Source organism: Rhincodon typus, chromosome 9 (assembly GCF_021869965.1).
Source record: "Rhincodon typus isolate 14 chromosome 9, sRhiTyp1.1, whole genome shotgun sequence".
NCBI classification, from domain to species: Eukaryota; Metazoa; Chordata; class Chondrichthyes; order Orectolobiformes; family Rhincodontidae; genus Rhincodon; species Rhincodon typus.
The window spans coordinates 80,061,993-80,078,007 of record NC_063340.1 but is presented as its reverse complement, the minus strand read 5'-3'; the positions used below and the strand labels follow the sequence as shown (position 1 = coordinate 80,078,007).

At 40.1% G+C, this 16,015-nt stretch overlaps 1 protein-coding gene across 2 annotated transcripts; it reads right to left on the bottom strand.

Moving 5' to 3' along the window:
- Positions 1–282: 282 nt before the first annotated feature.
- Positions 283–12,526, bottom strand: LOC109934937 (transmembrane protein 179-like). Of its 2 annotated transcripts, XM_020533616.2 has the most exons (4): positions 12,107–12,525; positions 5,442–5,579; positions 1,238–1,316; positions 283–1,144 (listed from the first exon to the last, which is right to left on the bottom strand). In XM_020533616.2, the coding sequence occupies exons 1-4, from the start codon at positions 12,424–12,426 to the stop codon at positions 974–976; spliced, it is 708 nt and encodes a 235-aa protein (XP_020389205.1). In that variant the 5' UTR covers positions 12,427–12,525; the 3' UTR covers positions 283–973. The 2 variants fall into 2 exon arrangements, with proteins under 2 accessions (XP_020389205.1, XP_048457448.1); XM_048601491.1 differs by lacking the exon at positions 5,442–5,579 and having other exon boundaries at positions 12,107–12,526.
- Between the last annotated feature and the right edge of the window lie 3,489 nt (positions 12,527–16,015).

Genomic DNA, 16,015 nt, shown 5'->3' with positions numbered 1-16,015 from the left:
ACACCAAGCATTTTGTTTCATTCTGAATACCCTCATCCCATCAAGTTCTAATTTTTCTTTTTGAAAAAAAAAGCCATAAACATTTACCATACAGAATTTTACAAGCTTTTGCTGGAAGTGGAGTAAATAGTCTGCTTTCTGCCGAAGTTCATTATTGCAACTTGAAGTAAATTTTATCAATTTCGTCATTTTAAATGAGATCCAATCTCAAACACATTTTGAATGGAAAGGCTTCTACACTTGACAATTTGATTTCAATAAATAATAAAATTTATAACAGCATTCAATTTTTATGTTTATTATGCAACACTGATTATTCATCACAGGATCACCAATTTTTCCAGATTACTTCACCTTAATTATATACAATCTTCACCATATGATTCAGTTATGTCAATCAATTCCAACCCCAAAAACTACTGACAAACAAAATAATTAAGTAATTGGTCTTTAAAAACAATCCTCAAACAGTAATGAATTAGCAATGACAGCAGCATGCACACTTCAAACTATGTAGGAACTAAACATTCAAATTATTCTATATACATTGTAATAGTCTGCATTAAGTTTCTTTATGCTAAAAGTATCAATAATTTTAGACATTATGTTGTCTCAATTATAGTTGGTTCCTACAACAACTCCCCACTGCCATGAACTGCAAGTGAACAGAAAACAATTCCATCCTCGTTTATTTGAGCAATTCCTTCTATATGTTTAGTAACTATAACTTGCACATTGATTTCCAAGCAAAGCATGAAGTAAATTTTCCATTTACTGAGCAAGAATATTATATCAAACAGATCAATTTCTGCCAGTAAATAATTTTGTACAGGGTCAAACCAAGATAGACTTTATTATAAGAGCAAGGGGTGTGGGTTGGATAAGTAATAAATCAACTACTCAATCACAAGACATTATAGTACAATCACATGCTGATCACATTTTTCATATGAATTGCAGTCATACTATTTGATTAGATGAACACATTGCCCATTTCTCCACGGAAATATCTCTGCGATTGCTGGCTTAGAAGAGTTTCTTTGTATTGTACAGTAAAGTCGACTTTACTGCGACTATGAGAAACTTTCAAGAAAGCAAGTATTGCTAATGCAATCCACACTATCCAAGCACACCACAGGCCAAACTGGAAGAAAAGATAGGAATCACATGGTTACTGGTAAAATTTCACTACTTTCTTTCGCAGTCATGCTTACTGAAATTAAAGTGCAAAGCTTACCTGTGCAGTGCCAAAGTGGTCATAGAACAAAGTAGGAACTGCACTTAGATTAAGAGATTCTTCCTGGGCATCTCTACAGCTGAAATAATGTAAATTGAATAACATTAACTAGCTCCAGAACAGGGATAAAAGCTTTCAATTTAAAAAGGAATATTCATGTTCACAACCTAGTACCGAACAAAATTACAGACAAGTTCCCATTTTTCTGTTCTTTTGTTTGACTTAGGCCAGCTTTTAAATGTAAGACCATGAGATAAAGAAGCAGAATTAATCCATTTAGCCCATCAAGTCTGTTCTGCCACTTAATCATTGCTGATGTGCTTCTCAATCCCATTCTCCCTCTTTCTCTCTATAATCTTTAATCCTTTTAAGGATCAAGAACTTACCTATCCATCTTAAATACACAATAACTTGGCCTCTACAGCAGTCATTCCACAGATTCACCACCCTCTAGCTGAACAAATGCCTCATCTCAGTTTTAAGGGTTCATCCTGTCATGGAGGCTGTGCCCATGGGTCATAGTTTCTGCTATGAGTGGAAACAACATGTCTACCCGATCCAGGCCCCTCAGTGTTCTGTAAGTGTCAATCAGGAACCCCAACCTCCACACATCCTTCTAAACACCAAGTACAGACAGAGTGCTCAACTGCTCCTCATAACAAGGTCTTCATGCCTGGGATCATTCTTATGAACTTCCTCTGGAACCCCTCCAAGGCCAACACATCCATCCTTAGATACACGGCTCAAAACTGCTCGTTATATTCTAAATATGATCTGAACAGAGTCTTTTCAGCTTCAGCTGTACATCCCTGCTCTTATATTCTAGCACACAAAATAAGTGTTAACATTACTTTTGGCTTCCTAAGCACCAAATGAACCTGCACATCTACCATAAGAGAATCCTGAACTGGGACACTCAAGTCCCTGTGCTTCAGACTTCTGAAGCTGTTCTCCATTTTAAAAAAGTCTATATCTCTACTCTTCCTATCAAAGTGTATAACCTCTCACTGTCCCACACTGTATTCCATCTGCCACTTCTTTGCCTACTCTTCCAGCCTGTCCATTTCCTTCTGCACCTTCCCCACTTCCTCTACACCTGTCCCACCACCTATACTTGTCATCTGCAAACTTAGCAATAATGCCCTCAGTCCTTAGTCTAGGTTGTTAATAATAACAACACAAATAGTTGTGGTCCCAAGACTACTGCATAACTCTACTAGTCACCAGCTGCCACCCTGAAAAAGATCCCTATAACCCAACTCTTTGCCTACCAGTCAGCAAATCCTTTATCGATGCCAGTACCTTACCCAGAACACCAAAGGGCAGTTATTGTGCAGCCTCCTGTGTGGCATCTTGTCAAACAACTTCCGGAAATCCAAACAGATCACATCCACTGGCTCTGCTTTACTTCCAAGTACTCCACAATCTTATCCTTCATAATGGACTCTAAAATCTTACCAATAATCCAAGTCAGGCTAGCAGGTCCAGTCTTCTGCCTCCCTCCCTCCCTCCCTTAAACAAGAGTATCACAATAGCCATTTCCCTGGGAACTCGTATTCCAGTGATTCATAAGCAATCACCAATGTTTCCACAACCTCCTCTTATGTCCTTCAGAACTCTGGAGTGTAGTCCATCCAGTCCAGGTAATTTATCTGCCTTCACACCTTTCAGCTTCCCCTGCACCTTCTTTACTCTTGAAATTCTGGCATGCTACTGGCGTCTTCCAACATGAACACTTACGCAAGGAGCCTATTCAGTTCCTCCACCATTCTTTTGTTTCCCGTTACTTCTCCAGCTTTTTATTCCCCCCCAGTAGTCAGATGTCCACTCCTGCCTCCCTTTTACCTTTTATCTTAAAAAACTCTTGTAAATCTTTTATATTACTAGCTAGATTACTATCATTTCATATCTCCCCACTGCCCCATCGAAACCCCCTTAAACACCATGATTTCCCTCGTCAGCATGGGTTCCTTGTCTTCCCCTTAGTATGCATCTCCTTTCTTGGGAAAAATGTTTGCTGTGCCTCCTGAATTACCCCCAGGAACTCCTGCCATTGCTACTCCACCATCTTCCCTGATGGGTATACTTTCCAATTGACTCTGGCCAACTCCTCCTTCACATCTTTGCAGTTACTTTTATTCAACTGTAATACCATTACATCGGATTCTAGTTTCTCCCTCAAAGTGCAGGGTGAATTTCATCATGTGGTCACTTCTCTCTAGGGGTTCCTTCACCTTAACCTCCCTGTTTGCAGGTACAGAATAGAAAAGGCTGCTTCCTTATCAGTAGACATCTATTAGGAATCAACCATTTCACTTGGAAGCAGCTTTGCCTGGTACTCTAGACCTGTGAACTTAAAACAATGGGAACTTAAATTCTCAAGGGAAGCAAGAGGGTGCAAGTGGGCTAAGTCTTTTCTATTTTCAAACAAAGAACTGCAGACACTACAATTCTGAAACAAAGACAGAAATTGCTGGAGAAACTTAGCAGGTTTGGCAGCATCTGCAGAGAGAAACCAGAGTTAGTGACTCTTCAGAACTGATAGCATCTAGGAAAAGGTGGTATTCAAGCCGATGACAGAGCAGGCAGACAAAGAGAGAAGAAAAAAGTTATTTAAAGGGATGTTGCTAGTAAGCCATGGAAGAAAAGCTAGATAGGTGATAATTGGGACCAGTTGTGGGTGAAAAATGGGTTGGCCGTGCTGAAAGCAACCCATGATAGTTGTGGGGTGTTGGGCTGGGTAAGAGTCATGGAAGGTAGTGTTCAGACTCAAATTATTGAACTTGAATTGCAGGCTTCAGGACTCAAGGTCGCTAAGTAGACTGGACTCAGTATTAACTGTTGTCTCACTAAAGATGCTGCAGACCTAATGAGTTTCTCCAGCAATTTCTGTTTGTGTCTCTTTTCTATTCTGTTTGAGGTGAGAGCAGAATTTTAACTACATAATTTGTCACTCCCAAAAACTGACTGTTCTGTTCTAAGGAACAGTCCAACAGCAAGGTGATTTCTCAGATTGGCAGCTACAAGTTTACATTCTTCAAGATCTAAATTTTGAATTCAAACTACCATGTGGGTAAGTTCCAGCATCCAAGTACCATTTGTTTGCCATGGATAGGTGCTTAAAAATTCCCATTGAATGGTTACAAGCTGAGTGGAAGTGCATGTCTGAAAAACACTTCCCTCATATCAGTGGGAAGAATTTTGCCATATAAACTACAACCTACACATGGCAATGTAAACCTTGTGTTTTAAGTGAACTACTCACTCAAATCAGAACATTTAGATAATGAATTTTATTGCTTTTAATTTTAAACTTTCCAAAATGAGAACAGGGCCAAACTAAAATTCTCTCTATGAACAAAAATTGTCATCTGAAATGTAGTTAACGGACTAGCTGCATGCATTAACTGCACACTGACTTTCAGTTTGTTATGACGGCTTCACCTTTTTTGTGGATTTGAATTTGACCGATGGTGAAAAGTTGGATTCAGATTTTTAAAAAGATAATTGGAACTTGTTCATCCACAAAGACATGTCTTGAAAAAAATTCTTGGTCTAGGTTGCCTGAACTCACTTCAGGGAAAACACCTATTTTTACAACTGGGTTTTGTAACTGTTCTGTTTGAGGAGTTTTTCAGGCTTGGAGATAGTTTTCAGTTGGAAGAATCCAGCAAAGGAACAGACTGCTCAGCTTCTGTCTCCTGTTTCTGAAGCACCTTCATTGTGAAACCAGTGTGACCCCTCATTTTCCTTTTGAGGAATGACTGAAAGATTTTAATATTGTGTTTCATAGGCAAGCTGCATCTGTCTGCCTACATTTGGTGACATTCATCTACATATGCCAGATTAACTGCCATGTGAAATTCTAACGTTTTTGCCTTTAACAGCCAGCACTGTTTTTCTTCCCCTCCCCTCAACGGAATACATGCAGAGAAATACAATGTGTGTTTTGGATTATTTAGAGAGATGTGAGATTTGCAATTTTATATTACAAACCAAGCATCACAAGTTGCACACATTTATATTTCATCTCTCAAGCATCAGTCATGGGAATTCAATATCACATTTAGTCTTCAGGTGAAAAGGGGTTAGAAAAAAAAAGAATAAATTGTACCAGTGCCTGCATTTTTAATTTAATTCCCACTTTAAATACATTATTCATTCTGTCCTTCTGCTTATAAATTCCCATCAGTATCCGTCATACCTGATGGTTATGTTACCCTTGTTTGTGACTGAGTTGCACCATATATTAAGGCCATCACTCACTGTAGCACTGGCAACCAGCATCAGCAAAGCAATGGTGCAGCTAAGAAGCATGCTTACAAATTCTGAAAAGGGTGATCTATAAAAGAAATTTTAAAAGAGTCACTAATTAAAAGATGACATACATATCAATTTTTAAAAGATACATAAAGCTTCATGAAATGTTTGAGTTATTACATATTGGATAGCTGTAATAAACAGATCTAAATAAAAAATAACAAGGAAGATTAATTACATTGATGAACTGGATATTGTCTTCGTGGATGTTAATAATGCATTTGACAAGGTCCCACATGGCAGACTGAGTTGGATCCAAAATTGGTGCAGAAGCAGGATACAAAAGGAAATTGCTTTTGAAAGTAGAAAGCAGTTTCCAACATCTTTAAGTCGCAGTATTGGATCCCTTGTTTGTGGTATATTAACAATTTGGACTTTAATAGGAAATTTACAGATGCCAAAAATCAGCCATATAGTGTGAAAAGAATAGCTGTCAACTCCAGACTGACATCAATGGTTTGAATTCCACTAGCCACCTTTCCACCTACTTAATCATGAGAAATGGGAGATAATACATTTGCAGAGGGAAATCAAAGCAAGGGGATACACAATAAAAGGGAGGGTAATGAGAAGAGTAGCGGAAGTGAAGTGCAAATTTAAAGGTCCTTGAAGCTAGCAGGACAGGTTGATGATATTGTGAAGAAAGCAAGCAGAATACTTTCTTCCCTTGGGAAAGGTATAGAATACAAAAGCAGAGATTTAATGCTAAAAATGAGCAATTCCTTGCCTCCATTACTTCAGTCATTATTTAACCTTCAAGATCTAACTTGTGTTTCCTGCTAGTGTTCATGATTTTTCAAAATCCTTTCACATGTACTTGTTTTTACTTTTAATCCATCAATTAATTCTGATAATTAAAAATCCTGGAAACATTTAATAATCCTAAAGTTTCCTCTTCTGACAAAGAAGTTTGCCATATATAGTCTGAAAAGTTTGATGATCAAACATCTGATAAGTTACTAATCTTTTCTGGGGTAAAAATTAAATTATCATTAGTACTCATTTGGTTATTTCCTTAATCTATAAAGCAATATCTCCTTTAATCAATCAGTTTTTAAGCTCACATTAAGCATTAAATATTTGCAGTTTTGTTAAGTGCCTTTTACTGTTGCTATAGATGGATTAGCATTCTAAATTCAAATTCTTTACTTTTCCCTGTTCTCACTATTTTCAATAGAATCTATTCGTGGATTTGTATGTCTATGGAAGGTACTGAAATTCTCTCTAACCATGATTCGCTGTTAAGATTTGACCTGGTTATTCTGACATTTGTTATTGTCCACAAGTAAACAGGTAATTCGTTTTTGACAATTTCTAGAGCTTGATCACAACTGACATGAAATCAGCTGCAGAGTAGAAGAACTGACTCATTTTATATTTTCCACATTGAAAATCCTCAGAATTAATCCAAGCTCTGTTCACCTTGACTTCATAGTAACTGCTAAATGTAGTAAGCCATCGTTAAAATGTATTTAAATTAAGATATCATGGCTAAAGTAATATCACATATATGCCTGTTAAATAATTCAATGATTATTTGGCTTCAACTCTGACATATCTACTGTTTGTGGTAATCAGTCTTTGTTCTCTTTTGGTTACACGACCAGAAGCAAAAACAATCCTAATAAAGAAAATGCCTGGCAAGCCCAACTCAAACAGTTCTGAATAATTACGCCAAAACTAGGAACATCCTACTCCAGCAAGTAGTTAGAAGTAAACAAAATGGCTTTGAACTGTACACCGATACAAGAGGGGAGACACAGTGTTCTTCAATTGGGTTACACAAATTCAAAAACAGACTTTCAGCATTACTGAAAACAAGAAATGCTGGAGATCACAGTGGGTCAAACAGCTTACATGGAGAGAGCAAGCTAATGTTTCGAGTCCAGATGACTCTTCATTAGAGCTGAAGTGAAGTTGGAGGGGCAGCATTTATGCTATAGTTAAACAGATGGTGGTGGTGGGGTGTAGAGTGCTGGTGGAAGGAAGATGTTGATTGTTCAGATTAAGTGATCTTTCCCCTATCTTTCAGCCTAACTAGTCTTTTCCAGAATTAATGCTCCATGCTCCCATCTCTTTCTAATCAGCATATCATTTTGTACTTTTCTCCTTTGTATTTATAGCTTACCCTTGAGAGGCACCTGCACTAATCACCTCAACAGCTTTTATGGTAGAGTGTTCTACATTCTTATGGAAAAAATTTTTCCACAAACTTCTTAATGAAGTTTCAGTTGTAATCATCAAAACATGGTCCTCAATCTGGTCTTTAATAAGTGGGGGTAACGTCTGTATGTTTACATTATCAAGCCCTTTTAGAGGCCTCCATTGAGTCTTGGATGTTGTTTACAATTACAAGAATGAAGAAGGAATGAACACAAAGTAAAAATTGTGTTTAAAGCTCATCCTTCAAGACTTTCTATTTATGTTCCAATCTGTCTTTTCACTCCATTTTTTAAAAACTCAAACGTCATCATTTAGTAAATTAACATCATTCCATAAATTAACATCATTCCCTCACAAATTTAATTAAATGCTAACCAGAACCAAAAAATATGAGTTCTGACGGAAGGCTAAAGTTCTCTTTCCACATATGGTGCCAGACAGTGCTTCCAGCATTCTGTTTTTCTAAAATGCAAGTATAAAAGTCAAATAATATCCTGAATATAGCTGAATGTTTAGTCTAATGGAATTAAAGGCATGTAATAAATTACCCAAATGCATTATTTATAAATAAATTGTCAAGGTAAACAGATTCAGGTGGAGAAATTAAAATTTATTGATATATCCTACGGAATTCAAACTTAATTGCCCATTTCCAGTCGCAAATGAGATTTCAACTTTAAAAGTTGCCAAATGACTTCAATACAAATAAGAATATTCAGGCACAAGTTTATTTCATGTACATATTTTAAAGGATGAATAATTTCCTCAACAAAAGTGAACATAGCTCAGTCAGAAGCAAAAACAAATGCTGGAAAAGCTCGGCAGGTCTGGCAGCAGTGGAGATAAAGTTAACATTCCAGGTCAAGTGACCCTTCCTCAGAATTGCTAGCTCAATCAGAACTCCCTCCACCTTGACCATACAAGCTGATTACCAATATTTCACAGAAACACAAGTAAGGAGTAGGCTATTCAACCCCTCAAGCCTGCTCCACCATGCAATATGATCATGGCTGATCATTGAGCTCAATACCCTAATCCCACCCTCCACCATATCCCTTGATCCCTTTAGTCACATGAACTATATCTATGTCCTTCTCAAAAGGAATGTTTTGACTTCAACCACTTTGAGGTAGTGAATTCCATAGGCTCACCACTCTCTGGGTAAAGAAATTTCTCTTCATCTCAGTCTTAGAGTTTATCCCTTATCCTTAAATTATGACCCCTAGTTGTGGACTCTCCCACCAGCAGAAACATCCTTCCTGCATTTAACCTATCTAGTCCTGTGAATTTAATAGCTGTTTGGAATTTCTCCCCATTCAATTCTACAAAACTCCAGTGAGTACAATCCTAACCAACAGTCTCTCCTGATCCATCAGTCTTGCCATCGCAAGAATCAATTTGGTAAACCTTTACTGCATTCCCTCTAATAGCAAGAGCACTGTCCCTCAGATTAGGTTCACACAATATTCTAGTTCTGGTCTCACCAAGTCCCTGTTATAACTGTAGGAAGACACCCTTGTTCCTGTACTCGAATCTTCTTGCTATGAAGTCTGATGTACAGTTTGCCTTCTTTAATGCCTGCTGCACCCACATGCATGCTTAATTTCAGTGTGGGGGAACACCCATATCTCATTGAATATTCTCTCAATTTACAGCCAAATACTAAACTGCCTTCCCATTCTTGCCACCAAAGTGGATAACTTTACATTAATCCATATTACACAGCATCTACCACACATCTGCCCACTCATTTGGCATGTCCAAATCACATTGCAACAGCTCTGCATCTTCCTCACAGCTCATGAAATTGTTTCAAAAATTGATGTAAGGATTTACCAAAACAATATTTAAATTATTCTGCACAGATTATTGCCCAAAAAGCAAAATATAAAGCAGCAGGAAAATCATTTAAATTATGTGTGTATGCTATGTAAAAATAACTATATATAGCAGGACTAAAGAAACAATAACTTATTCTTAAATACCATTTTTGTCACAAAATTCCCAACATCTTCAGTGTGCATCAGGGGTACCACAACACTGTTACTGACTGATGAGAAAGGATAATTTCTGACAATAAGAAATGGGAATAGGAATAGGCCATTCAACCCCTTGAGCCTGCTCCATCATTCAATAAAATCATAGCTAATCTGACACTTCTCACCCTCACTTTCTTGCCTTTTCCCCCACAACTCTTGATACCCCTACTGATCAAGAACCTACATCAGCCTTAAATATACATTAGGACTCTACCTCCACAGCGTTCTGTAGCAAGGAGATCCAGACAGACAACCCTCAGAAGAAATTGCCCCTCATCCCAGTTTTAAATTGGCACTTGTTAATCCTGAGATTATGCCCTCTGCTCCTAGACTCTCCCATGAGGGGGAACATCCTCTTGGCATATATCCTCTCCCACCCCTTAAGAATCCTGTATGTTTCAATGAGATCACTTCGCATTCTTCTAAATTCCAGTGAGTAGAGACACAGCCTGTTTAGTTTTTGCTCATGAGACAATCCCTCCATACTAGGGATCATCGTACTGAGCCTTCTCTGAACTGCCTCAAATGAAGTGATGTCTTTCCTTAATTAAGGAGACCAAAACTGCTCAATACCGTGGATGTGGTCTCACTTGCACCTTGTACAGATAGTTCTGCTATAACATGGGTTTTGTTAACACTAATTGGCTGTAACAATTGATGAATAGTGGACAGTTTGGATAACACAAACTTTCTGCTGTACAAGTATAGCAATTACCCTATAATGCTATTTTCAGTGGCGATTCTCTGTAGCACAGGTCACACAAAAACGCAGCTATTGCATTAGAGAACTACCCGTACAATTGCAGTAAGACTTCCTTACTCATACTCAAACCCCCTTGAAGCATGGGTCTACATTCCATGTTAAAATCATACAGCAACTATGTGGCTCCATAATGCATTCAAATAAGCATGCAGCCCACAATTTAGCTTTGAAGAACTAGTCAAAGAAAATTATTACATCCAACCAGGAAGCACTAACTTGTATAGGAGGAACATGTGCAGGCTGTTTAACTCTGAACCTGTTCCACCAACAAGGAGATTATTGCTGATCTGCAACCAAACTCTACATTTCCTTTATCCTTTTATACCTTACACACATCCACTCAGGTTTTAAAACCAATTCAACATTACACAATTTCTGGAAGAGTTCCAAACTTCTACCCACCTATGTGCAAAAAAGTGCTTCCTACTTACATCTTGAAAGCATTTTATACCATGCACTCTAGTCCTAGACTTCCCAACCAGAGGAAGAGTAGCCAGAGAGACTCAGTCTTAAAAGCTTCAAACAAATTACCCTTTAAAACTTTTTAACTCATCCTAATTTAATCTTTTAGAATACAAGTGTAATTCCCATGAGTCTACCTTTAACTTCTGCCAGGGTGAATCTATATAAAAGGTGAAATCCAAAGTGGATTTTAACCTGAAAATCTAGCAAGCAGTTAGTAACATAAGGTTCCCTGATTGTCTGCAAGTCAGACTTTCACTTCTCCTGTACTTTTGAGATACCACTTCTCTTTATATCAACCTGCTTTGCCATGTTATTATGACATCTCCAGGACAGGTGTTACTAAAAGCCAGATCTTCTGGCATAGAAGATCTACAATCACAAGAACAACTGCATCTCCACTTTAAACAGACAGCACTTGTGTCTAACCAACCCTCATGTTCCCCCTCCAACCTGTTAAACTTTCTCCAGCCAAAAGTTCAGCAAGATCAGAGGGTAATAAATCCCTACCTAATCCTACAAACATTGGATGATTTTGTTCAGGCATCTGTTTGCATTTGTGGCTGTCACGGAAACATTTCACAACTTCAAATGTTGGGGGGGGGGGGGGGAACACGCAGGGGATGAAGAGAAACAATTCAAGGTGTACTTTGCGAGCGCAGATTGGAAACACTATTACAAATCAGCAGTACAATAGAATGAATGATGGTAAGGCTCTTGTGCCACAATGGTAGTGCTCTGACCCGAGTCTTACCTGCTCCATAGATAGATCATAAGTCTGAGCAGAGACAAGTGTTTTTACAGCACAGAGACAGTACCTTCAGGCCATCATGTCCACAACAGTCAAGAAACATCCATCTAATCAAATTTTCAAGTACTTGGCCCATTGCCTTGTAGATATTTTCCAATCAACCTGTTCAGAGATGTTGTGCATCAGGTGCACTTGGGCCTCCTGGCTCAGGGACACGGACACTACCAGTACCCCCCCATAAGAGCCCTCTGCAATAACCTTGTATTTCATAGCGTTTCCAATTGTACATTCAAACACTTCTTAAACTTTAGACTCCAAGTAGAATTTTTTTTTAATTTAGACTGAATGAAGTGAGGTGGCGAAGTGCTTACTCCTCGAAGCCGTTGCAGAGGTGATAGGTGCTCCTGAATCCCTGCAGCGCCGAGTAGGCGCAGCTAAAGATGCCCATGAAGAGACTGTAGCGGCAGGCGGACGGCGGGCCCCAGCGTAGCACGTGGAAGCAGTATGTCTGCGCGCAGCCGGTCGCCCCGCTCTCGTTGCTGCGCCGCCAGCTCCCCACCCCGTAGAGCGGACAGCGGCCCCGCAGCTCATGCTGGTCCTGGCCCAGCGGCACGGCAGCGAACAGCGCCAGCACGAAGGCCAGCAGGTAGGCCGTGCACTGGCAGAACAGCAGCCGGTTGCTGATCCCCATCTTCCTGTATAACCTCGGCAGAGCCGTTCTCCGAGAAGCTACAACTACCACCTCGTGCAGCAATTAACACCTTCTACCCGCGCGCGGCAGCCGCTCGAGCCATTCAAATAGAAGCGGTTGGGAGGGGGCGGAGCTTCTCTTAAAGGCGCAGCAAGAAGCCGGAGGCCATTCAGCCGCCCCAGCCCTTTCCACCAGCCAATGAAATCACGGCCCTTCTGCAGTGGGGCTCCGCAGAAGCAGGTCTCGTAGCCCTGATGAGCTATGGTTTACAACAATACCTGTTGCGAAGCACACAAAAACAGAAATTGCTTGAGGAAACTGGACAGCATCTGTTGAGAGATATCAGAGTTTCGAGTCCTTTGACTTTTCTTCGGAACTGATAGCTCAGAAAAGGTGGTATTTATGCTGGTGACAGGAGTCAGGTGTTGGAGGGGTGAGCAGACAGATGGAAACAGATCCCAGAGAAAGAGAGAAAAAGAAAAGTCAGGCCGACAAAGGGATCGTTGACAGTGAGCCAGGGAAGAGAATCTAGAACGGTGATAATGGGTACTAGAAACGTTAGCTCTTTTCTTCCTCTCCACAGACATTTTGAGTTTCTCCAGCATTTTCTGTTTTTGTGTGTTTCAGATATCCAGCATCCTCAGTTCTTTGTTTCATAACAGCTGCTGTGAATCTGTGAAATTCACTACCTCAGAGGGTGGTAGATGCTGGAACGCGGAGTACATTGAAAGAGAAAATAGACAGGTTTTTAATTTGCAACGGGTTGAAGGGCTATGAAGACCCCGCAGGAAAGTGGAGTTGAGGCTGATGAGGTCATGTTGATTGGGGAACAGGCTCGAGGGGCTGAACTGCCTACTCCTACTCCTATTTCTTTCGTTCAAAGATCTTCCCATTGCCAGTTACAAGTAAATATAAAGAAATAAATGCATATCAACTTAACACATAACAGGGAGGCAGTAGCATGTGGCTATTATCATTGGATTAGTAATCCAGAGACCCAGATATTCTTGGTTTGCTTCCCACTGTGGCAAATGGCGGAATTTGAATTCAATAAAAATATCTGGAATTAAAAGTCCAATGATGACCATGAAATCATTGTCAATTGTTGTAAAATCACATTAATGTCCTTTAGGGAAGGAAAACTGCCATCCTTATTTGGTCCAGCCTACATGTGACTCCAGACCCACAGCAATGTGTTTGACCTTTGGGCTGATGGCCATTATTTCAAAGGGAATGGAGCATAAATATAGGGAGGTCTTGCTAAAACTGTACAAGACGCCATCACAAACCACACCTGGAATACTGTGAACAGCTTTGGTCTCCTTAACTAAGAAAAGAGCTACTGCCATGGGGGCAGTTCAGAAAATGTTCACTAGTTTGATCCTGGGTATGGAGGGATTTTCTTATGTGGAGAGATTAAGTAGTTTGGCCTTGTACACATTAGAGCTAAGAAGAATGAGACGTTGAGATATGAGATGATGAGATATTGAAACATGTGACATTTTTAGGGAGCTTAACAGAGCGGGTGTAAGCAGTTATTTCTCCTTGTGGGAGAGTCTAGGACCAGAGGGCGTTAAAGAGATTGTCAATTTAAGACAGAGATGAGGAGGATTTTTTTTCTTTCAGAGGATAGTCAGTCTGTGGAATTCTTTACTGTAGAGGGCTGTTGAGGCTGATCATTAAGTATATTCAAAGCTGAGATATACAGATTTTCCATGAGAAAGAGAATCAAGGGTTATGGGGATAATTCAGGAAAGTGGAGTTGAGAATGATCAGCTCATTCATGATGTCATTGAATGGGAAACAGACTTGATGGGCCAAATTACCTACTTATGCTCTTCCATCTTGTGGCCTTGAAATGGCCCAGGAAGCCACTCAGTCATACCAAGAATGTCTCAGAAAGGAACAAAACTGATGGACAATCTGGTATTGACTAAAGCAATGGCAAGTGCAATGACAATCTCATCCCTGTCAACCCTGCAAAGTCTTGCCTACTAACCACTGGGGGCTACTGCCAAAATTGGGAAACTGTCTCATAGAGTGGTAAAACAATAGCCTGACATCATAATATCCAGACAACATCATCACCATCCCAGGGTATACCCTGTTCTGCCACGGGAGAGAGTTGCCTTGGGAATCCTCCACATTGATCCTGGACTCTATGAAGTATGATGTAATGAGGTCAAGCACGGGCAAGGAATCCTCCTGCTAATTAGTAGGCAAGCATACCCACCCTACCTTAGCCCCATCCCTCTTGGCTGATGAATCAGTGCTCTTTCATGTTGAACAACACTTGGAGGGGACACAAGTGCACAGAATGTACTCTGGGTGGAGGTCTTCAATGTCAACCACCAGGAGTGGCTTAGCAGCACAACTGCTGACCTGGCTCCAGGCTGTATGACTCTATGACATAGCTGCTAGGGTGGGTCAGTAATGAGGTAACCAACAAGAGGGAAAAAAACATACATCACCACATCCTCAGATATGCCTGCTACAGATGCATTTGCCCATCACAGCATCAGTAAAAGTGACCACCACACAGTCCTTGCCAAGACAAAGTCCTCTCTTCATATTGAGAATACTGTTAATTTTATTGTATGGTACTATCACCTCACTAAATGGGATAGGCTTCAAACAGATCTGGCATCTCAAGACTGTACATCCATTAGGTGCTGTCAGCTAGCAGGAGTAGCAGAATTGTACTTCAAGGCAACATCATGGCTCAGCATACAGCATCAGACATACCTAAAAATGAGGTGTCAACCTGTTGAGGCTACAAAGTAGAACTACTTCCATGCCATACAGCATAAGCAGCAAGTGATAGGCAGAACTAAGTGATTCCACCAACCAACAGATCAGATCTAATCTCTGCAGTCATGCCACATCTAATCAGAAGCGGTGGTGTACAATTAAACAGCTCACTGGAGGAGAAGGCTGTAACAAAATCACCATCCTCAATATGGGGGAAGCCCAGTACATAGGTGCAAAAAGATAATGCTGAAGCATTTGCAACAATGTTCAACCACAAGTGCCAGGTGGATGATCCATCTCAGCCTCCTCCAGAGGTCCCCAAGATCACAGATGCCAGTGCTGAGACAATTTGATTCACTCCATATGATATCAAGAAAAGGCTGGATATACTGGATACTGACTGCACAAGCTATGCGCCTGAGAACAATTGAACAATAGTTCTGAATGTATAATTTGCTGTGACCTTAGCCAAGCAGTTGCAGTACAGCTACATCACTGGGATCTACCTGACAATCTGGAAAACTGCCCAGGTATGTCCTATATATAAAAGCAGGACAAATGCTTCCCAGCCAATTACTACTCCATCTGTTTATTTTCAATCATCAGTAAAGTGAGGGAAGGTGTCATCAACAGTGCTATAAAGCAACACTTGCTTAGCAATAGCCTACTCACTGATGCTTAGTTTGTGTTTCGCCAGGGCCACTCAGCACCTGCCTTCATTACAGTCCCGGTACAAACATGGACAAAAGAATTTAATTCCAGAGGTGAGTTGCTATCAAGGCCTCATTTGACCAGAAATGGCATCGGGGAGACCTAGCAAAACTTTGGTCATTGGAAA